Here is an 18667-nt window from a genome sequence, read left to right on the forward strand (position 1 = left end):
TTTTATTTATTTATTTATTTTTATTTATTTATTTAATTTATATGCCGCCCACACTACCCAAAGGTCTCTGGGCGGCTTACAGCAGGATGTTTGTGTAATCAACACTTCAAAGTTTATTACCAGTGTTAATAATGTCATTGTTACTTCCTGCATCACATTTTACTTCGTCCCCACCCGCACGATCATGTACACTGTGTATATAAACATGGAACTGAAGTATTCTCCTTTTGGTGTCTGAAGAAGAGAGCTCACTCTGAAGCAACTCCATTATTCTTGAAGTTGTCACAGTCCTTTTTCTTTGTTTCTTTTATCCATCCTGAGACAGAGTAACAGGGCTACCCCTCTGAAAAGAAATCACATGTTTCCCTGTAATTTTTTTCTGCTTAACCAGTCTCTGACTCAGCTGTACCTGTAGAAGAGTCAGGACCTGAAATAGCCTTTTGCCAGCTAATCCCCCAGGTTTGATAAAATCCCTTGTGCAGTACAGTGGAAGAGCTTCAGCTGAACACTTAGGTCTGACATGCTAATCTTCTATTAGCAGGGCAGGTTTTGAATAGGGTGGGCATTCGGAATATAATATGGCATCTTCCTTCAGAGATTGGGTCTGCCAGTCAGATCACACTGGGGAAGACTATGCACATTGATCCATTGCTATTTTTATTTTTTTACTTCTCCTTCAACAGAGTCTCTTCTGCAAAACCTTTCCAACAGGCACTGCGAATTTTGGTAATTGTTAGGCCTTGTAAAGGGACTGAAGCAAAGCAGTGCCCTCTGCTGTCTCTTCCCCAATAGTGCAACAGTCCGAGGTTTTGCTGCTTGGCTGCCCTGTACAGCAGCAGAGGTGTCAAATTAAGAGAGCTCCCATCCTGAAAATGTGCTGGTGTCTGCGGAGAGTATAAACATGTGGAAATTGGTGATACGTTAGGACATTGAGTCCCAAGAGCGGATGGGCTTTTCACTTGTAACGGGATAAAGGACACTGCCTTTGAAGGTTTTGCCGTAGGTTAGGTTGATGTCAAGCAGCATTTTGCTTTGTTACTGTGTGCATTTTTTAAAGGAAAACTGAATGTGTATATTATAGTTCTAGAAGGAATTTTATATGGTTTGTAGAGCTGTTTCCAGAACTAAAAAAACCCCACAATTCTTCCCACAAGGTCTCTTCTTAACTTTGTCACAAACAAAATTAGCCATGTGCTGCTAATTTGGAGCACGGAGGTTAGTGTGTTGCCACTGCTGAGACCTGCTTTAGAACTGGGTGCAGACCAGCAAAACAGACAGGCAGGTAAGTAAGTCCATTAACTTCTGAGCTGCTGTTTTGAATACTAATATACCAGTGGGCAGAGGTAGATCTTGATGTTTTAGTCCATGTATGGGTGATCAGAGCATCCTTTTCTTCCTTTGTTCCAAATTAGGCTGCTGAAACTAGGGAAGCTGAGGCAATTGAACTGAGAATGGGTTTCTGTGCAACAGGGCTTAGTTCTGGCCCTGTTTTAAAAAAATATGAGCAGAAGCAACCTATCATTCCATTCTAGGTCAAACATTAATCTTTCTTACTTGCTGTTTTTATCCCAGTCTGGTTGATAGATTCTAGTAAAAGAAAGAAAAAAGTAGACCCCACATTTCTTCTACCTGCCCACTGTGATTTAGTATATCAACAATGTTTTGCTATAAACAAAACATAAAACCAACAGTACTGTGGTATCTTTAAAATTAAGAAATTTATTTCAGTGTAAATTTCATCTGAAACAGAAACCCAGCTCGCTTGGGAGCACAGAGGGTTTCCAGACAGTGTCTTGGCTTTATCACACATGTGACAGCCATGGCACATGGCTGAGGAATCCTCAAGTCCCTGGCTGGTCTTTGTGGGTCCACTTTGAGATGCAAACAATGCTAGGCCATGAACCTAGGCTAGACTGGGTAACATCCATTCTGGATTCTGCAATCCAGTCTTCAATGTGAATAGAAGGACATGAAATATTTCTTTCAGGAGAGCTCCCATAACCTTTCAGAGTAGAAGAACTCTGATGCCTTTTGCTTGACCCCAGATAGGACACCAAGGTTTGTTCCATCCGTTGACTTCTTAGAGCAGATGACTTTTTAAAATAGAGTTTCTAGAGCATTCAAAAAATATGAGTGGAAATGAAAATGTGGCTTGGCTATAAGACATAAATGGTGCACTATGTGCATATCCTGGGCTCTCTTGATTGAAATATTGCATAATAAGATGTCATGCTTTTAAAAGGCTATGGTTCAAAAAAGAAATGGATTATCAATATTTTTAGCAATAGAGGAAAGCCTTCTTGACAGAGCCACCAGTTTATCCTATATCTATGATAAATAGTAATAAAACACTCTTGTGATTTATTCTTTTCTTAAGGCTGCATATAGAGTCCAAGCATTGTCAGGTCTGCAATACATGATAATGAGAGAAGTGAGGGATAATTCAATTCCTATGTCTTGAGGATACCCAGTTCTCTGTGTTTCATTTGCACACCCTCTCTGGACTCAGTTGTAACTAAATAAACACAGCCAATACAAATATGATTATGGAGACGGATGTGGATTGGGAGAGCAGAAATTACCCTGCTAGTGTCAACAGATCTTAAAAGAATCATCCTTGATATCTTCCATTTGAAAGGCAAATGGAACGAGGGAGCATTTTATAAAGCTAATACCTCTTACTTTTGGAAGACTCCCTTAGGAAAGAGTAACAGCTTTCTTCTGTTATATGTTCTTGCTTAGAGGGAATTGTGGTTGTTAAAAGTCCATTTTCCTTTGTACGTCATTCTTTCCAAGCCACTTACCTAAAGAATCCGACAGGAAGGCTTTCTGATAGCAAAGCTAACTTTAAGATCTACTCTGCTAGGTCTCTAGGCAGCATCATCGCCTCTCAAGAATGCTCTGCTGAGTAGCAGATAACATGCTATATTATCAAAGGTTCCTGTCTGCTATTCAAGCCAGCCATAACCTTTCCCATATTACTCTAATCCAGACCTGGGCAAAGTGCGGCCCAAGGGCCACATACGACCCATGAGCTGCTCCTGTCCAGCCTACTGGTCGTCACTCCAGTCCGGTGTTCAAGCACTTGTTCAAGCCCAAGACAGACTGGATTTCTCTCACTGAAGAAGTTGAACATCAAAACCATTTATAGCTTTTTGTCTAAAGTTGATCAGTTGCTTATCTTTAACATACCGCAAAAAAAACCTCCTTAAGTCAGCATTCAGTGACTCTACTGGAGTCTCTACTGGACTATGTTGTGGGGTTCTCACCACGAGGAAAAAACCCTGAGGATCTTGGAGTAAAGAGTCTGCTGACATCTTCCTTCATATACGTTGGTGGTCTTCCTCTGGCCATGTAAGCAATAGTGCTGCATACAGAAGTGGGGGGAATCGCACCTGTGTCACTAGTTCATCCTTTTATTGTTCATTAGGGGTTCTGTACTCAGAAACAGTCTACCTCAGTGCCAGAGGCTAGAATTAAACAACAGGGTGTTCCCATGATTTTCATTTCTATGTCAGCAAGATATGCCTGGCTATTTTTGAGATAGATATAAGAGTGGGCTAGCTAGCCCTTAGTCTCATGTAGGAGAGGCAATTTTTCTGTTTGTACAATATTCTTGCTCATTTTAGCAGAAACACTGGAAGATCAGGGTACAATTGTCCCATTGCAGATCAATGTATGTTGATTTTTTTTTAAAGACTGATATCTTCTGTGCTATGGCTTACAGTTTAGAACAGGGCTTGGCAACAGTTAGATCATGATAAGTTGGTTGATTGTTGGGGTGGCTTGCAAAAGAATAGTGATGTTTTCTGACTCTCACATTTTCAGCAATAGTGATTGCAGGCTTCTTTTCCCACTCTAAATTAGGCTGTCAGGCATGAATAGATGGATGTGTGATGACATGGGCTCAGTTCCGGTACCAAAACCAAATTTCTGAGTCACATTGTATGCTGAGGGACATCTTAGCCTTCAGTTCTAAACAGAATTTCTTTCTGTCTCTCTTCCACCTTTATGTTGCACCTGTTGAGCTCCTTCAACAAATAAATACCACAAAGCCCCAATGTAGTTACTACCTCTAAATGGCAATAGTATTTCAAGAGCAAATGCAATGCATACTCAGTGGTTTACAGTTTCATCTGAAATATATATATAAGCTGATTGAAAGACAGGTTAAAAAGTCAAATATATTCACATTTGTGTTGCTATTTCTAAGACAATGCAAATATATATGATCATGAAACAAAATTCATAATTATTTGGTGATGGCTGGTAATATAATTTTGAATTTGACTCAGAGGCTTGAATTTACAAGCTGAGGTATGAAGCTGATTTGCATTCAAGAGAAAATAAATTTTGAATACTTTTTTTTTAGCTCGGCGCTCTAAATCCCTAGATTGATTGACACCCAAGTTCCTGCACATTTCAAGTTTAGATTTTGTGCACAGGCCTCGTGCAGTGAAACTCAAAAATTTTGAAATGAATTTTTGAGATGTGAATGATCTAGAAATGCGAGTGCCAATATGACCATTATAGAACTCGATGCTGTTTTCTTTTGCTTAACCAGAAAGCAAATTGAACAAGATCACCTTTGTTCTCACAGTACAATACATTGGCACCAAGTCTTCTTTCTAGAAGACACTGAGGGACCCTCCATACATTACTAAAGAGGTGGTTAATGTGAGAGCTGTCTAATCTGTGCGTGTGCAGTGAAAAGAACACTTACTTCATCTGCCATTAAAGTGTTAGCAAGCACGACTTTTTGCTTGACAGAAGTTAATGTTGGCATTGATGATTGGGTTCAGCAGTAGTGAAGCGACCCAAATATGGTGAAACACAGAAGCCTATTCCTGTGTTGTTTCTTACTATTTTGAACGGATGTGGATGGGAATGAGTCAGAACTCCCCTCAGCCTTCCTGTATGGGGCAATGTAAAACCAAGCAATGCCAGTAGGACAACACAGCTCTGAGAAGGCAACCAGGAACAGTCTTAATGCTGGACTGGTGGATGCTCTGGGAAGGTGTTCCTGCATCGGCAGGATGCAGGAATCAGCTAAGACCTTGTTCCAGGGACAGTAGTAGTACCAAAGACAGAATCTGTGTACAACGGTCTTTTCTGTTCCCCCATGGTTCTTGCATGGCTCCTGCTGAGACTGATGTCTGGAGTGGATCAGCAGCTTTCCTTCCAATACACGAACCAGCAGTAAACATAATGGGCTTTGGCAGAAAGGAGCTGGCTGCATCCTTTTGGGTCAAAGACAGGGCACCATGCGACAGGGAGAACAACAGAACAGCCCAGTGCTCCAGCACAGCAGTCGCTTTGAAACATGTATGTGTGAGATAATTTGTGATCCTGTGGTTTCTAAAACTGTTTGAGCATCATTCAGAGCCCCAGGGCTGCTGCTCTTGTGTAAACAGCTGAACTATCACAAAAAAGACACCTGTGGACACCAAAAAAAGATCACCCAGTAGAGTATGATGTGTCTTTGTATTTAAAAAAAAATCATTAAAAATATACATCTTTTAAAAAAAATCAAACAAATCTGGTGTTAACATGTACTTTTTTTTAAACAGAGCTGGAAATAGCATCCCACTTGGTAAAGCAAACAAGGGGAGGGGGTTCGTTTCCTTTACACGACCCCTTTGAAAACCATAAAAGTGTTTTTTTTCCAACTTGTGTGTTCTTTCCCCAACAACTCATAAATACCATCTTCTTTCAAAGGACCCTTCTTGCTGGGTATTTCTTATTATTTTAGATTTCAAAAGGACATTGGCACATGCATTCTACAAAGGAGGAATCAGACCCACAATAAGAGCAAAACTGACACCTTGTCAGCATCTTTCTTCAACTGTTTCACCTAATGCTTTCTACTGTGTTTTTATGCTGACATGTCTAACAGAAACCTAGGGAGGGAATTTCCTTAAGGATCACAACAAGCTTGGTTAGAAAAGGCTAGAAAAGACAGCAAAAGATAGTTGATCAGAAACCACCAGGAGTGTTCACTGTAGCCAGCGGGAGAGACACAATACTGAGTGATCCAGCTGGTGTTTTGAAGGCAGAAGCAGCTAGGAGAAAGAGACATTCAGGGAGACAACCATTCTTAAAGTTTCTTCCATCTCCCCTGTGTTTTCCTGCTTAATCTGGTTCCTAGGATAAGGGGGAGAGCATTTGGGAGACCATGCTTTCACCTTCAGTTGCATCACAACAGGGCTACTTAATCCACAAAAATGGAAGTCACCTCCTTGGCTTGAGAAGAGAAGGAACCTTGGAAGAGGCTTCTTCCCAAAGCAGCATTAGAAAAGCATGTGTGTGTGTGTGTTTTTAATTTTTAAAAATCCCCTTAAATCATATTCCAAAGTGGTCAACATTATCAGTTGTTTTTATCGTTTGTGGATTTTTAGAAAAAAAAATCAAACCAAATTCAACTAGGTCAGCTCTGTATCTTATAGAGTTGATTGTCTTGGAAAAAAAAACATTCACATTTACATCCAGTCTACCCTGATAAGAGAAATTTACCCACAGTTCACTGCACCTATCAGGTTTACAGTCCTCTGCTTGGGTGGTGGTTCCTTTAAACTTCTTGGCAGGTTACTGAGCTTACGTCCTTGTTCTTTCTCCTGATGTCAGACAAAGGAGGAGAAGCCTGTCACTGGAGTCCTTGAACCTGGAGCAGGTTGTCCTGTTGGAGTGTACACCCCCCCTGAGCTCTGTGTTGTGATGACAGTCTGGAAATAAGGTTCCGTCTCGCTTGCCACGCACTCCTCATATCTGTATGGTGCTGGATGCTTTGTGCCCTTTTGCTGCCGTTTCCAAGAGTTGTAGTACGTTGGGTCACTCATGTAATGGTTGACAAAAGAGTGCTTTGGCAACTCATCCTCATAGTCCGAATCGGTCGCCTGTAGATTTGGAGATAAAAAGGTCCGTTAGCATTTGCATGATGGTGATTTTCAGCCACATGTCCGTGGAACACCGTATACTGCTCTACATTGCTCCATAAATACGACGAAGACAGACTCAGCCTGCATGAGAATGAGGTCTCTATGTACAGGCAGCAACCTCTTAGTTGGCAGCCTGTATAGTATCGGTATGTGTATGCACAATGACACGTTTCAATGTTCTTTCCAGCTACCATAGATGCCACCTGCCTTGTTTTCATCACAGTAATGGCAGAGCACAAGGAAAAAGGTGCTTTCTTTATTCCACATGAGGCTGTAGTTTTATCTTAGGGTCTCTTAATATTGGACCTTGCTGCTTAAAGGAATGCCCATCCCCCTTACTAGCCTATCATTATAGATCAAACTCCATTGTCTTTTGTTCTCTATGGATTTGTCAGTAGTTGTCAGGACAGAAATGTACTCTATTAGCATATTCTATATCAGTGGCTCTCCCAACCTTGGGTCCCAACTATTCTTGGATTGTAACACCCAGAAATCCTGGCCAGGCGAGGAAGGCTTCTGGGAGTTTTAGTTCAAGAACCTCTGGGGATCCAAGGTTGGGAATCACTGTTACATGCTTCTTTGTTTGTTTACAAAACTGCTACACAAGTCTTGAGACTGACCCACTGGAACAAACTGGCCAGGGGGACCTGTTAAACACGGTGCCTTGTTCCCATGTAATGCTACCATCAGTAGGAACATGTGTGATTCCCCCACTCTGGGCCTCACATGTCTTGTGGAATTGTATTCTTTCCCATCCCCCACCTTTGTCTTCCATTATGTGTTTCACACTGTATTTGCTTATTGTTGATGGGACCGGTACTTTGGTCTCTCTCTTTTTCTTTATCTACTTCCTTGCTGCTTCTGTAGTTCATTTTTTGCTTTGCATAATGTGTATTGCCCTTGGACAGAGTGAAATTTAAATATAAATAAAACCCTCTCCCAATTTTAAAAAGCTCCATTCTCACATCTATATGAGGAGGAGAAATTTCCTGAAGCTTGTGCCCAGTAACTTAGATTGGCAGTCTATCATTCTGTCAATTTAAGAGAACCAACTCTCTTCCTGTGGCCACCTCACATGTCTTCTTGACTACACCTTTGGGTAGAGATCTTTATTGTGGAGGATAGAGTTTTTCAGTTTGTAAGGCTCTGCCTACCAGACACAACGTACAGTCCAGAAAATCTGTTTTGACATTGGAGCTCCCTGTAAAAAAGAAAACCCATGCCTGGCTTTCAGCAGTAGTTTTAGGTGCTCTGTTCAACAAGCAGCATTTACCTGTGTGCACTAGACAGAAAATTTGCAGAACAAGACACAGCAAAATATGGGAGAAGAAGAAATATGGGTACTTGCATTGTAGATTATTATATAATTTTTAATGACGTAAGCTGCGTTTGGGGTCCTTTTAAGGAGAAAGGCGGGGTAATGATATTTTAAATAAATAAAGAGATTATGAAGGAGTTGTAGCTGTCTGAATGTAGCTAAGGAAATAGTTCAAAAAAAGCAACATTCTGTTCAGTAAAGAATTGTAGAGTGATAAACATGTTGTGCATGTTCATTCAGAATTAAATCTTTCTGAATTCAATGGAATTTACTCTAAATGCACAATTGTTTATTTGGGCTGCCAGCCTTATATTCTTAAAGAGCTGTTTATGAAAGCATGGACTCACAAAAAAATAAGGGAGCTGATAATACATATAACAGTGAAACTAGTAAAAACGTTAGGTAATGTGTAGATGTCATTCAAGAAAAAATAAGGATACAATAGCTGACTGATTTTGCATAACAGTTTTCTACTCCATATTCAAGCAAACTATGAGAGTATCTGATTACATTAATGAGCTGCTGGTTCTTGCAACTATTAACATACCGTGTTTTAGAGCATCTAAATATCTTCAGAAAATGAAGAATCATGAGAAAAAGAACCACCACAGCTGTTGAATTGACCTAGAATGCGAGAACTTTGTTGCTGTTCTGTGCTGTCAAGTCGGTCTCAATTGATGGCAACCCTGTGAAAGAACCATCTCCAAAATGTCCTGCCCCAAACAGCCCTGCTGTTTAGCTTTCTCTAGGGAGTCAGCCCATCTCCTGTTTGCTTTTCCTATTTTCCTGCTGCTCTACACTTTCCCCAGCGAATCCTATCCAAGGTTTTGAAATCGTAGCATGTTACCATTTGGTCAATGGCCATCTGTATGTGAGTCCTGGTAAGAAAAAATACTAAAGGCTTCTCTTTCAAAAACAAAGAAATTCACACTCTGTTTAAAACATGGAGACTTACGGTGTGAAAAAGGTGATTACCAGGAGCTTAACGTTTATCTGGTGTGGCCGGCAGCAGGTTCAGGAGCCAAAGGGCAGGCAAAGAGAGCTGGCACTGAAGATCCTCGGCATGAATCTAGCACAGAGAGATCTGCAGCTGCCTCCTCCTCTCGTGTACGGAAAATATCGACATGGATGACTGAGCATTTGCCCAGTGTGCCATCTGGAACTCAATAGATTTTGGGAACTCAGATCCAAGTGCTGTTAACCCAGGAACTCTTGAGGTTTGATTCGTCCCTCTCTCCTCTGTTGTTATCCAAATTGTACCTACAACTGTATTATATTTCAGGGTGGCTGTATTATTTTTAATGATTCAAAAACTATTGACTAGATGGAAATGCTGCAGGGCCGTTTTTGTCTCTGCTGCGCAGCCAGCCCCTTTACCGCAATTGCAGGCTGGTTGCCGAGGCAACAGCAGCAGCCCGGCATTTGATTGGGTGTCCGGCTAGATTAGAAATTGACAAGCAAAGGTGCACAGAAGCCTGCAAAGCAACAACATAAGAGAAAATGCTTGATAATTTAAAGTATTTTTATTGGTGAGATGAAAGAAACAAATGCTATTAGGGAACAAATTAGGGACTAGTGGGCTAGTTCAGTTTAAGGCTGGCATTAGAGGGAATTTTTTTAAAAAAACTGTTCTGGCTGTCAAATTTCTTTTTGAAAAGGCTGGGGAAAGGGAATTGTGTGCATTTATTTATAAGTAGGGGGTGGGAAGATATTTGCCTTTTTTCAAAAGACTACAGTGGTCCAACCTTCTTGTCCTTCTTTCAACCACCATGGGGAAGGGTTGCCAGTTCCTCAATATCTGCCACCAGCACCCTTTCTCTTTTCTGGCCTCAGTTCTCTCTAGACCAGTGGCCCCCAACATTGGGCCTCCAGATGTTCTTGGACAACAACTCCCAGAAGCCTTCACCACCACTTCTGCTGGCCAGGATTTCTGGGAGTTGAAGTCCAAGAACATCAGGAGGCCCGAGGTTGGGGACCACTGCTCTAGACCTTCTCCATTCCAGTGGTGAGAAATTCCCCTGTGTGTTCTGTCAGGAGCACAAATAAGAAAGAGTTTTGTGGTTCCTGTAAAGCTTTGCAAACACCCTTAGATTCTCTGTGGGCACGAAGGAATGGAGGGAAAAGCACCAAGGGAAGAGCTCTTTCTCCTTGGATGAAGATCGCTTGTAGTGTTGGGGGCCAAGGCTGTTGCACTGTGTGCATTTACAACAAGACAAACACATGGCAGCGAAGCAGCAAACAGCTTTCGGTGATCATATTAAGCAGATCTCTTTCACACCTCTCTGGCCTAGCAATTTTCTCTTTCTGACTGCTAGAAGTAAACATTATTTATGTGAGTGGCTTAACCTCATTAAAATTCTTTATTTATGTTGGAGGGCATCCAAAGCTTCCTGACCATCAAGCCTTAACAGCAGTGCAACTTCTCTGATGGGGTCAACAGTTGGTTCAAGGCAGACGTATATGTGTTTACTTCAGCAAATATGGTTTCTCAGCACATGGTTAGCCCAAGTAAGGCAAGTGTGTTGGTTGGGGAAGATTGGGATGGGAGAACAGACAGGTAAGGAGATGCTGAATACTGCCCACACCCTGAACATTTGCCAGTAAATTGAGATCGCTTTAGGTGTCCATGTCCAGCTAGGGAAGGCAGAGATTAAAAAGGGCCTAGATTGGCACAACAGTAGAGAACTTGGGGAAGGTTAAGCACCCTTGGGCTGCAATTTCTTCAGTGCTGCCTCCCCATGCAAAAATCCCAGGTCAGACATAGGAGGTGTCCATCTGCTTTCAGACAAGCAAGATTTGTTAGTTCATTAGTTCATTTGAGAAGGAAGAATCCTTCTGTTGCAGGTTATAGTAGACAAGTGTGGAGGAAGAGTGTGGTAGCCTCCAGGTGGAGAATTTCTGTCTGAAGGAGACAGCTATTCCTATAGTGGACAAAGGGCCATAAAGGCCCTCCAGTGTTAGAATGGTTGGGTAGAAAGTCTTACCTGTCTATAGATGGTGATGGAAACGCTTCACATGTTCACTGTATCCTGAAATGGAATGCTTGAGGACAACTAAATTTTCATTGAAATAATTTATAAATTGTCTGTTTGCATTGTACTTCAAAACTGTTTTCAAGGAGCCTTTGGAGGCAGTGGGTAATGTATTACTTTTTACCTGCTACACACTGGGGCAATGAGGATGTAACAAAGTTATTTTTTAAAAAGAAAAAAACTGGCAAAATCATTACTTTTAATCGTCATCTTAGGACGGCAGGGCTGGAAGGCACCCAAGTCATGTTTACTCACTACTGCTAAAACACTGCTTTCAAGTGGAGCCATTTTGGGGATTTTTAAAGACCATTTTAATCCCACCACAGTACAGGGCTATCTTGTAAGAGCCTCCCCACTTTCCTTCCCTACCTCTTACTGCTTTTGTTTTCATAGAGCTGGTACGTGAACGATGCAGGGCTGAGATGGGGTATGCGCATAAAAGAATTGGATTACTGCTCTCACCTCCACCATCAATGTTATGCTAGGGCTGGTCACTGAAGTGAAATATTGCAGTGTTCAGACCAACAATACGTGAACAGCTGCCCTCACTCTTTGGAGCCAGACTATTCCAACCATAACATAAGTCAAATGGGTTGTGTAAAAGCAGCTCACCTTTCCATCATGAGTACAGCTGCAACATCTAAAAGTATGAGGCTAAAATTTTAGAGGAAAATATGGATCAAGATGATTTTGGCCTTGGCTGTTCTGGCACTTGATCACATGCTGCACACAGGAACTTCAATCAAAGGGAAAATAACACGATGACATGCTCAGATAGGTTCAGCTGCACAATGAATAGCATCTAGCCAAGCTCTCCTGGAAATAAGTTGGTTAGTCCCCACATCCCTCATGACATCTTTTCTTCATAAAGATGGAGTAGCTGAAATTCTTGGTTAAGGAAAAGCTCATTTTCCCTGAAAGCTTTTGATAGCAGACCCTGCAGCGGATCAGGGGTGGGGGAATACCACCCTAAAACAGCACAGAACGGCAGAGCATGACAAGACAAAACAGATGCAGTTTTTTTAAAAAAAGAAAGGAGACAATAATGTCATGATAAAACTACTTTTCCAGAATGATCAAAAGAGACTGCAGCCTATACTGCTAACTCTGCTGGATGTCTGTGAGTATTTTCTCCAAGAGCAAGCGAAGGACTCAAAACACACAGGCATCAAAGGGCCAATGGAGACTGAGTAGATATCAATGTTTTTAAAGGAAAATGGGGCCTTATTCTGTTTGTCACAAAAACAGGACTATGACTATGCCAAATGGAACTTTCGATTCTGTATACCTTGACATCAAGGCCAAGGAAAGAGTGTAACAAGAGAATAGATGGACTCTGGTGACCTTTGTCTATACTGTATCTGCATGCAGAAGTTGCCTCAGGCAGGAGATGGTCATTATGCACTATCAGGAACCGGCATGTGGAACTCCTGACATGAATAACAAAAAGCAGCACAGCAAAATTCATATTTATGCCCAGCACGCTCTCCTAATGGCAAGTTTAATTCCAGGTTGTCACAGAGAGAAGAGCAGAGCCACTGTGACCGTAATCTCAAGATAATGTGTGTTCATCACAAGCAATCGCTAGGATGGTGCAATAAGGAAAGTTGTCTCCCCTGCAGGTTGGTCAGAGGGCAACACAAAGCAGCAAGTTGCCCAAGGTAATTAACAAGAGGTGAAAGGCTGGTGAGGAGAAGAGAAAGTCTACAAAAAGGCAACAGACACTATTACCTTCTCCCCACCCCATTAGCTGATCCTGGTACTTCCTGAATTCTTCTTGTTAAACAGTCAAGCTTTTAATATTAAAGGGCCTGCTGCTTTCCCTTTTTATTTATCCAAGTTCACAACAGACATTTCCTTTTTTTTTTTTTTTGCCCCCACACTCTCACAAATGCCCCTTCTAAATCTCATTTATTAACAAGGACCTGCAATTGCAAATGTCAGCATTAAAAGCACATGACAGAGGAAGTAAAGGGCATACAATGTGCTATATTTCCAACGCAGTTATTTTATGAAAGCCATAGAAGGTGGTGAAATCCTGATATGAGTCTGAGAGATTTATTTTTGGTTACATTTCTCAAGCATTTTCACTCTCACTTTATTTCTATTAATCCCCTATTGGATTAGGCAGGAGCAGATGTTCAAGAACATCTGGGAAATTGAGAAGATAGCTGGAGGGACTAGACAGACAGACAGACAGACAGACAGACAGACAGACAGACAGACAGACAGACAGACAGACAGATCGACCGATCCTGTCACAGAAAGGAAGGGATTATAGTGAGTTTTACTCCTCTCATAATTTCTTTGTATTTAAGAGGGTTTTAAAATCGTAACGTTGAGTCTCCCTCCATATTCATTGCTGTGTTCATCCCACTATGTCCCAATGAATGATACCACATTGTTCCCACATGAACTTCAGGGATAAGGTGGTAGGAAGAAGTACATAGTTTGAGGATACAACTCAAGTAAGTGCATCCCTTTCTCCAAGTAAGAGATGTGTGGCACATTTATTGACCTTACAAAATAAAATTAAAAGGTAAGCTTCTTGGGAAAGCTTGCCTTTCAGTAATATTTAACTATCTAATAAAAGGAGTGTCCACCCAATTTTGGATTTTGCAAAAAGACTACATAGCTGTTCTACTTTTTAAAATCCTTTATGGGACTTGTGCTTTGGAACAAAGTCTAAATGGACAATTTAGGCCCAGAGAAATGGATCGTTTCTACTTCTCTTTCTGCTCTAGCTTCCACTTTCCAGGAGTCCATTGGACCTCATAATTGAACCTCTTTTCATATTCTCTGGTGTTATTTACCTAGATAAACCACACTTTGGAAGATACTGATTTTTTAAATAATCTAAATAATGTGAAGCCTTTCTTAACATACAACAGTGGCATATTTTAAAGACTATTCCACTGAGTCTTGAACCCTGGTTGCCCAGTGGATGCATCCTTTTGTCATGTCAAAAGCAGCTTGTCTGAGCTTTCCCAGAATGCTAAAGTTTCTCTGAAGGCAAAGAAAACTGGAATGAATTGAAGTCCTGGTAGGTGGTGGCTTAATCCTCCCAGTTCCTTCCCTTACTAATTGCTAGGTGTGATTAACTATGAGACCTAGCAGGGAGAAAAAATCTCCATGGCCCAGGTAGGATGCTATTTCCCAGGGAGCAAAGGGAAAAAGGAAGAGGCGGACACAAACACACACCAGTCAGACTATTTTGACTATAGAAGGAAACCTCTAAACAGCCAGAGCCAGGTTGCTTTTTGTGCAACAGACACAGGGGAACATATTGCTAATTCAACTCTATAGCTGAGTTCAGACTAAAACCTATGATATTCCTCACCCTAAGAAGCAAGATTGTTAATAACAGGGGCAGCTTTGATGTATATTGCTGGCAACAGCCACAGAATAAGGCCATTATCTGGGAAGCCATGGATCCAGTGCTAAATTTGAGTCATCCTTCAGTGACACACAGGTTTCTTCAGATTAAATCTCCACTGAGATAGGGTCACAAGGAGCTGGCTATGTCCTGAACTGTCAAAGCATTCTTCCCAGTCACTGAAGGAATGAAACTACTGTAATAACTGGAGAGCATAGTGGGAGGTACCTAATCAATATGTTGCTGACGTTTGCTTTGATTGATTGTATTTGCCTTTCATACCATGACATTTCAGATTCAGTGATAAACACATGCATTGTGTCTGGAGGGGAGGGGTCACTGAGGTTTGACAACTTAAGGCTTTCAAGATTATACGGTACTGCTGCACAGAAAAATGGACTGAAGTTGAGAGTCGGAAGGAGACTCAAACAAAGCTTCAAACATGGAAAGAGACTGTATGAAGACAATGCCTGATTGGGATGAAAGAAGCAGGGAGATGGTGGAAGTTACCACTACCTGTGTAACAAGCTAGGCCAGGAATACCCCCATGAGTGAACCATTCACATAGGTTCACTCATGGGGGTATTCCTCACTAACTTCCTGCCAAGATAAATTTGACAATCTTGTACTTCTTATGCCTGAAATATTCTGAGTAGGATTTTTGTATCTTTTGCTGCTTTTGTCAATTTCAGGCTCTTAGGCTGGAGAGTTTCAGATACAGTAGTTGTTTCAGCAAGCATACCAGTGTGAAATTGACAATAGATGCTGGCAAAGAATCTAATATGCTGATTTGTTAAACCTAAATGCAGAACTTACCTAGCTGCAACAAAAAAAATTTTCTGGGTACTCCCTCCTGGTAAATCCAGGTAATATAGTTTCATAAATTCTCTTTTGCTCTTATTTGAAGCTCTAACACTAATTGATGGCTGTTCTTGAGAGGTATTTCTCAAAATGCAACTGGACACCCCTTCGCTCTACCTTCTATTTGCCTAAGACTAGCAACCATTCCAGATTACCTGCTGTTCCATTCTAATGTGGTTCATGTAGCTACTGAGATCTAAACTCACCTCTGATTCTGAAGCATCCAAGGGTTTCTCATTGAGGGCGACACTTTCCGTCAGCACTGCTCCATTATACTTGTTACAGATGTCCTCATCTGAATAGTGCAGGCCTCCAGGGCTCGGGCGAGGAGGAGATCTGAATACATCAAAGGAATAAAGTAAGGCACATGGCAGTTTTGTTCTCTGTCAGACAGAACACACATACTGCAATCTTTGTGTTGGTGTAAGGGGTTTGCATCTGTGTGCAGGAAATACCTGTGAACCATTTAATGTGCCTCACAGGTTTTTTTTTCTTTCCTAACTATGTAGCTGCATGCTTAAATAAATAGTTTCACAGTAAGAAATTGTAAATAAATAATGAAAAAATATTAAAGAATCAAATCCAAAGAGGTAAGTAAGAAGAAAAGTATCATATCCTTGCTATTAATAGAACATAGCTGACTTCTAAAAGAATATCTTAGCATTTTCCGGAGGCACTTCTGTTATGGGATTCTGAGTGCAATGTAGTGGATAAAGTGATGGACAAGGACTCTGGAGAACAGGGTTCGAATCTCACTGTGGGAGTGGAACTGGTAAAACCACTCCTCAAATATCATACTTGCCTTGAAAACCCCATTAGGGTCATTATAAGTCAGATCTGATTTGAAAGCATAGAATGCACATCTCCTTCCGAGAACAGCTTGTGCAGAATATATTGCAACATCGTCCCTCTCATGGCACATTTGCAGTCATTTGACTGCTTCACTTAACCTGGCATGTGAGTTATAGAATCTGGCCAAGGCATGTTGGAAGTGAAGAATGTGTATTCATGTGAGAAGTGGTGGAAGTTAGAAGCACAAAGGCATGGACCTAGTAGCCTGAATCAGCCAGGCAGATAATCAACCAGGCTCAAGTATCTTTTTCCCACCTCTTCTGTTTTCTAAGTAGCCACTTATTGATATGCAAATTGCTGCTCTCATGCTTTACTTCCTTCTTAAAAGTCAGAGTAGTTCTTTCCCCTCTTTGTCAGAAATTGTCATCAAGTGGGCCTCTCCATCAACATGGCTACTTGCATGTCCCCCCACCTGAAGCCAGCAAAAACTTTAAGACACTTTCCTCCTCTGAATGGATTTCCTGAAGAAATGAATGTAAGGGGTTTTTTTTTGGCTGATTATAAATTTCTGGAGTTGTTATTCTTCAGCCATCAGCTCAGCACTAGCCCTTTTCCCCCCTCTAGCACAGGCAGAAGATTTTCTCACAAAAAAAGTAATTATACATGTAGTTGAATGACTGTTTTAAGATTTCAAAATGCTGGAAAAATACTGAATAGGCAACAGCACATTTCTTCCCTGTAGTCCATTCCCCCGCCCGCTGGCCATAATACTTGCTCAACTCATAACATTGGTGAAGTAACAGATTATGATGATGATTTTATTAATTCCTCCAGGGCTCTTGCTTTCATAGACAAACATCCCATGTACTGGACTTCTAACCACTCAGAAAAAAGGGAGAGCATAACACTACAAAGGGGACAGGAAACACAGAATTTGCAAAATGAATTAACTCCGGGCTAAACTGCTGATGTGTGCCATTATTTTTGTCCTGTTTCAAAAGGATATTGTAAATGCATGGTGAAATGTACTGTGATATACTCCTAGCTCTTGGGCTGGGTTGGACTTGAAATGGGAATAACTAAGGATATGGCAAAACCTTCTCATTGCCACGGCCATTCTCCGCATTTTCTGCACCAGGTCAGTTATACTGAAATGGCTGAAGGCCACTTATCGTAAGAGCATGGAGTTGGCTTACCTTGTTCCATTCTTCTTGGAGAAAGTGTTTTTGACATGGAGGTGCCGGCTATTGAGCTCCAGGCCCGTAAACCCCCCATTATCCAGAGTGACAGACTCCTCCACATTGGAAATGCTTTTTCCTGGGGACAAACGGCGACAGAATGAGCGCAGGCAAAGGCCCTGCCTTGGCTCTGCATGAAGACAGAGAGAGAACCACCACTTTCAGATAGTCATCCTTCCTTTTGAACAAGGTCTTTATTAGAGGAGAAGAAAATTTGTCATAGGGATTTTGTTCTGTTCCCTTATTACTGTACTTCTACCACAAATGGCATTTTTTACTCCACTTCCTTTTTTTGTTTTTACAGATAACATCCTAAGATAATATCTTTTACTGCGCAAACTCCAGTAGGTTACATGTTCTGCTTTTACAAGAGTGGTTTTTTTTTCTTGGTATGGACAGCAAGCTTTCCAATAATACACAGGTTTCTTCATCAAGCATATGTGGCTAGAACAAAATTTTAAGCAAACAGGATTAAGTGATTTTTTTTGTTTCCAGGCTTAGCAACTCATCTCACCTGTATGGCCTGACCACACAAAGGATGCTTTCAAGCTATACAACCCCAATCTTATGCAAGTTATCTTAAAAGCAAAGCTCCATTGGTCTCAATGGGATTTATTCCCAAGGAAGTATATTTAGGATTACACCTTTACAACCTAATTCTGTCTGTGTTTACCGGGAAATTATTTCCAGTGAATTTGTTAGGCTTTGAAGTCTAAGCGAAATAAGGTAGGAAAGACATAATGGCATTCTGAAGTGAAAGCAGACCCTATTGTTGCAGACGGGAAGAACAGAATTATATTCTTGAATTGAAGCCATGGCAAGCAGCAAAAGCAGGGATTATTTTCCTTTGCAAAACCTCCCTGTAACTAGAAATTTAGCACAGTACAAACTGTGCTAGAATTTTTCTCCTGTGCTTTATCGTGTTTAAACTTCATAAAAATTCCCCTGAAGTCCTGTGGTCCAATCAATCACCTCAGAATAGTACTATCCTGTTTTGCTGTACATGTAGACATGACTGGCCTCCCTATTTATTGTATGTAACACTATCACCCTATAGCACCATGCACTATGCATAAGAGCAAGTCTCAATAATCAAAAGGGGGGTGGGTGGGGAG

At 41.2% G+C, this 18667-nt stretch overlaps 1 protein-coding gene and 1 long non-coding RNA gene across 7 annotated transcripts in view; one reads left to right on the forward strand and one right to left on the reverse strand.

Moving 5' to 3' along the window:
• LOC140702533 (uncharacterized) overlaps nucleotides 1–17183 on the forward strand; it is a 43361-nt gene extending 26178 nt beyond the window's left edge. The window contains exon 3 of the long non-coding RNA XR_012081734.2: nucleotides 13413–17183. This is a non-coding gene — a long non-coding RNA (uncharacterized LOC140702533). The remainder of the gene's footprint in view (nucleotides 1–13412) is intronic.
• SDK1 (sidekick cell adhesion molecule 1) overlaps nucleotides 5466–18667 on the reverse strand; it is a 574835-nt gene continuing 561633 nt past the window's right edge. For 5 of the 6 annotated variants that reach the window (XM_020802390.3, XM_020802389.3, XM_020802387.3 and 2 more), the window contains 3 exons: nucleotides 17511–17682; nucleotides 15729–15858; nucleotides 5466–6893 (listed from right to left, as the gene is read on the reverse strand). In XM_020802390.3, coding sequence (XP_020658049.3) covers nucleotides 6621–6893; nucleotides 15729–15858; nucleotides 17511–17682 — 575 coding nt within the window. In that variant the 3' untranslated portion in view covers nucleotides 5466–6620. The remainder of the gene's footprint in view (nucleotides 6894–15728; nucleotides 15859–17510; nucleotides 17683–18667) is intronic. The other variant, XM_020802388.3, reaches the window with a different exon arrangement.

Source organism: Pogona vitticeps, chromosome 13, assembly GCF_051106095.1.
Source record: "Pogona vitticeps strain Pit_001003342236 chromosome 13, PviZW2.1, whole genome shotgun sequence".
NCBI classification, from domain to species: Eukaryota; Metazoa; Chordata; class Lepidosauria; order Squamata; family Agamidae; genus Pogona; species Pogona vitticeps.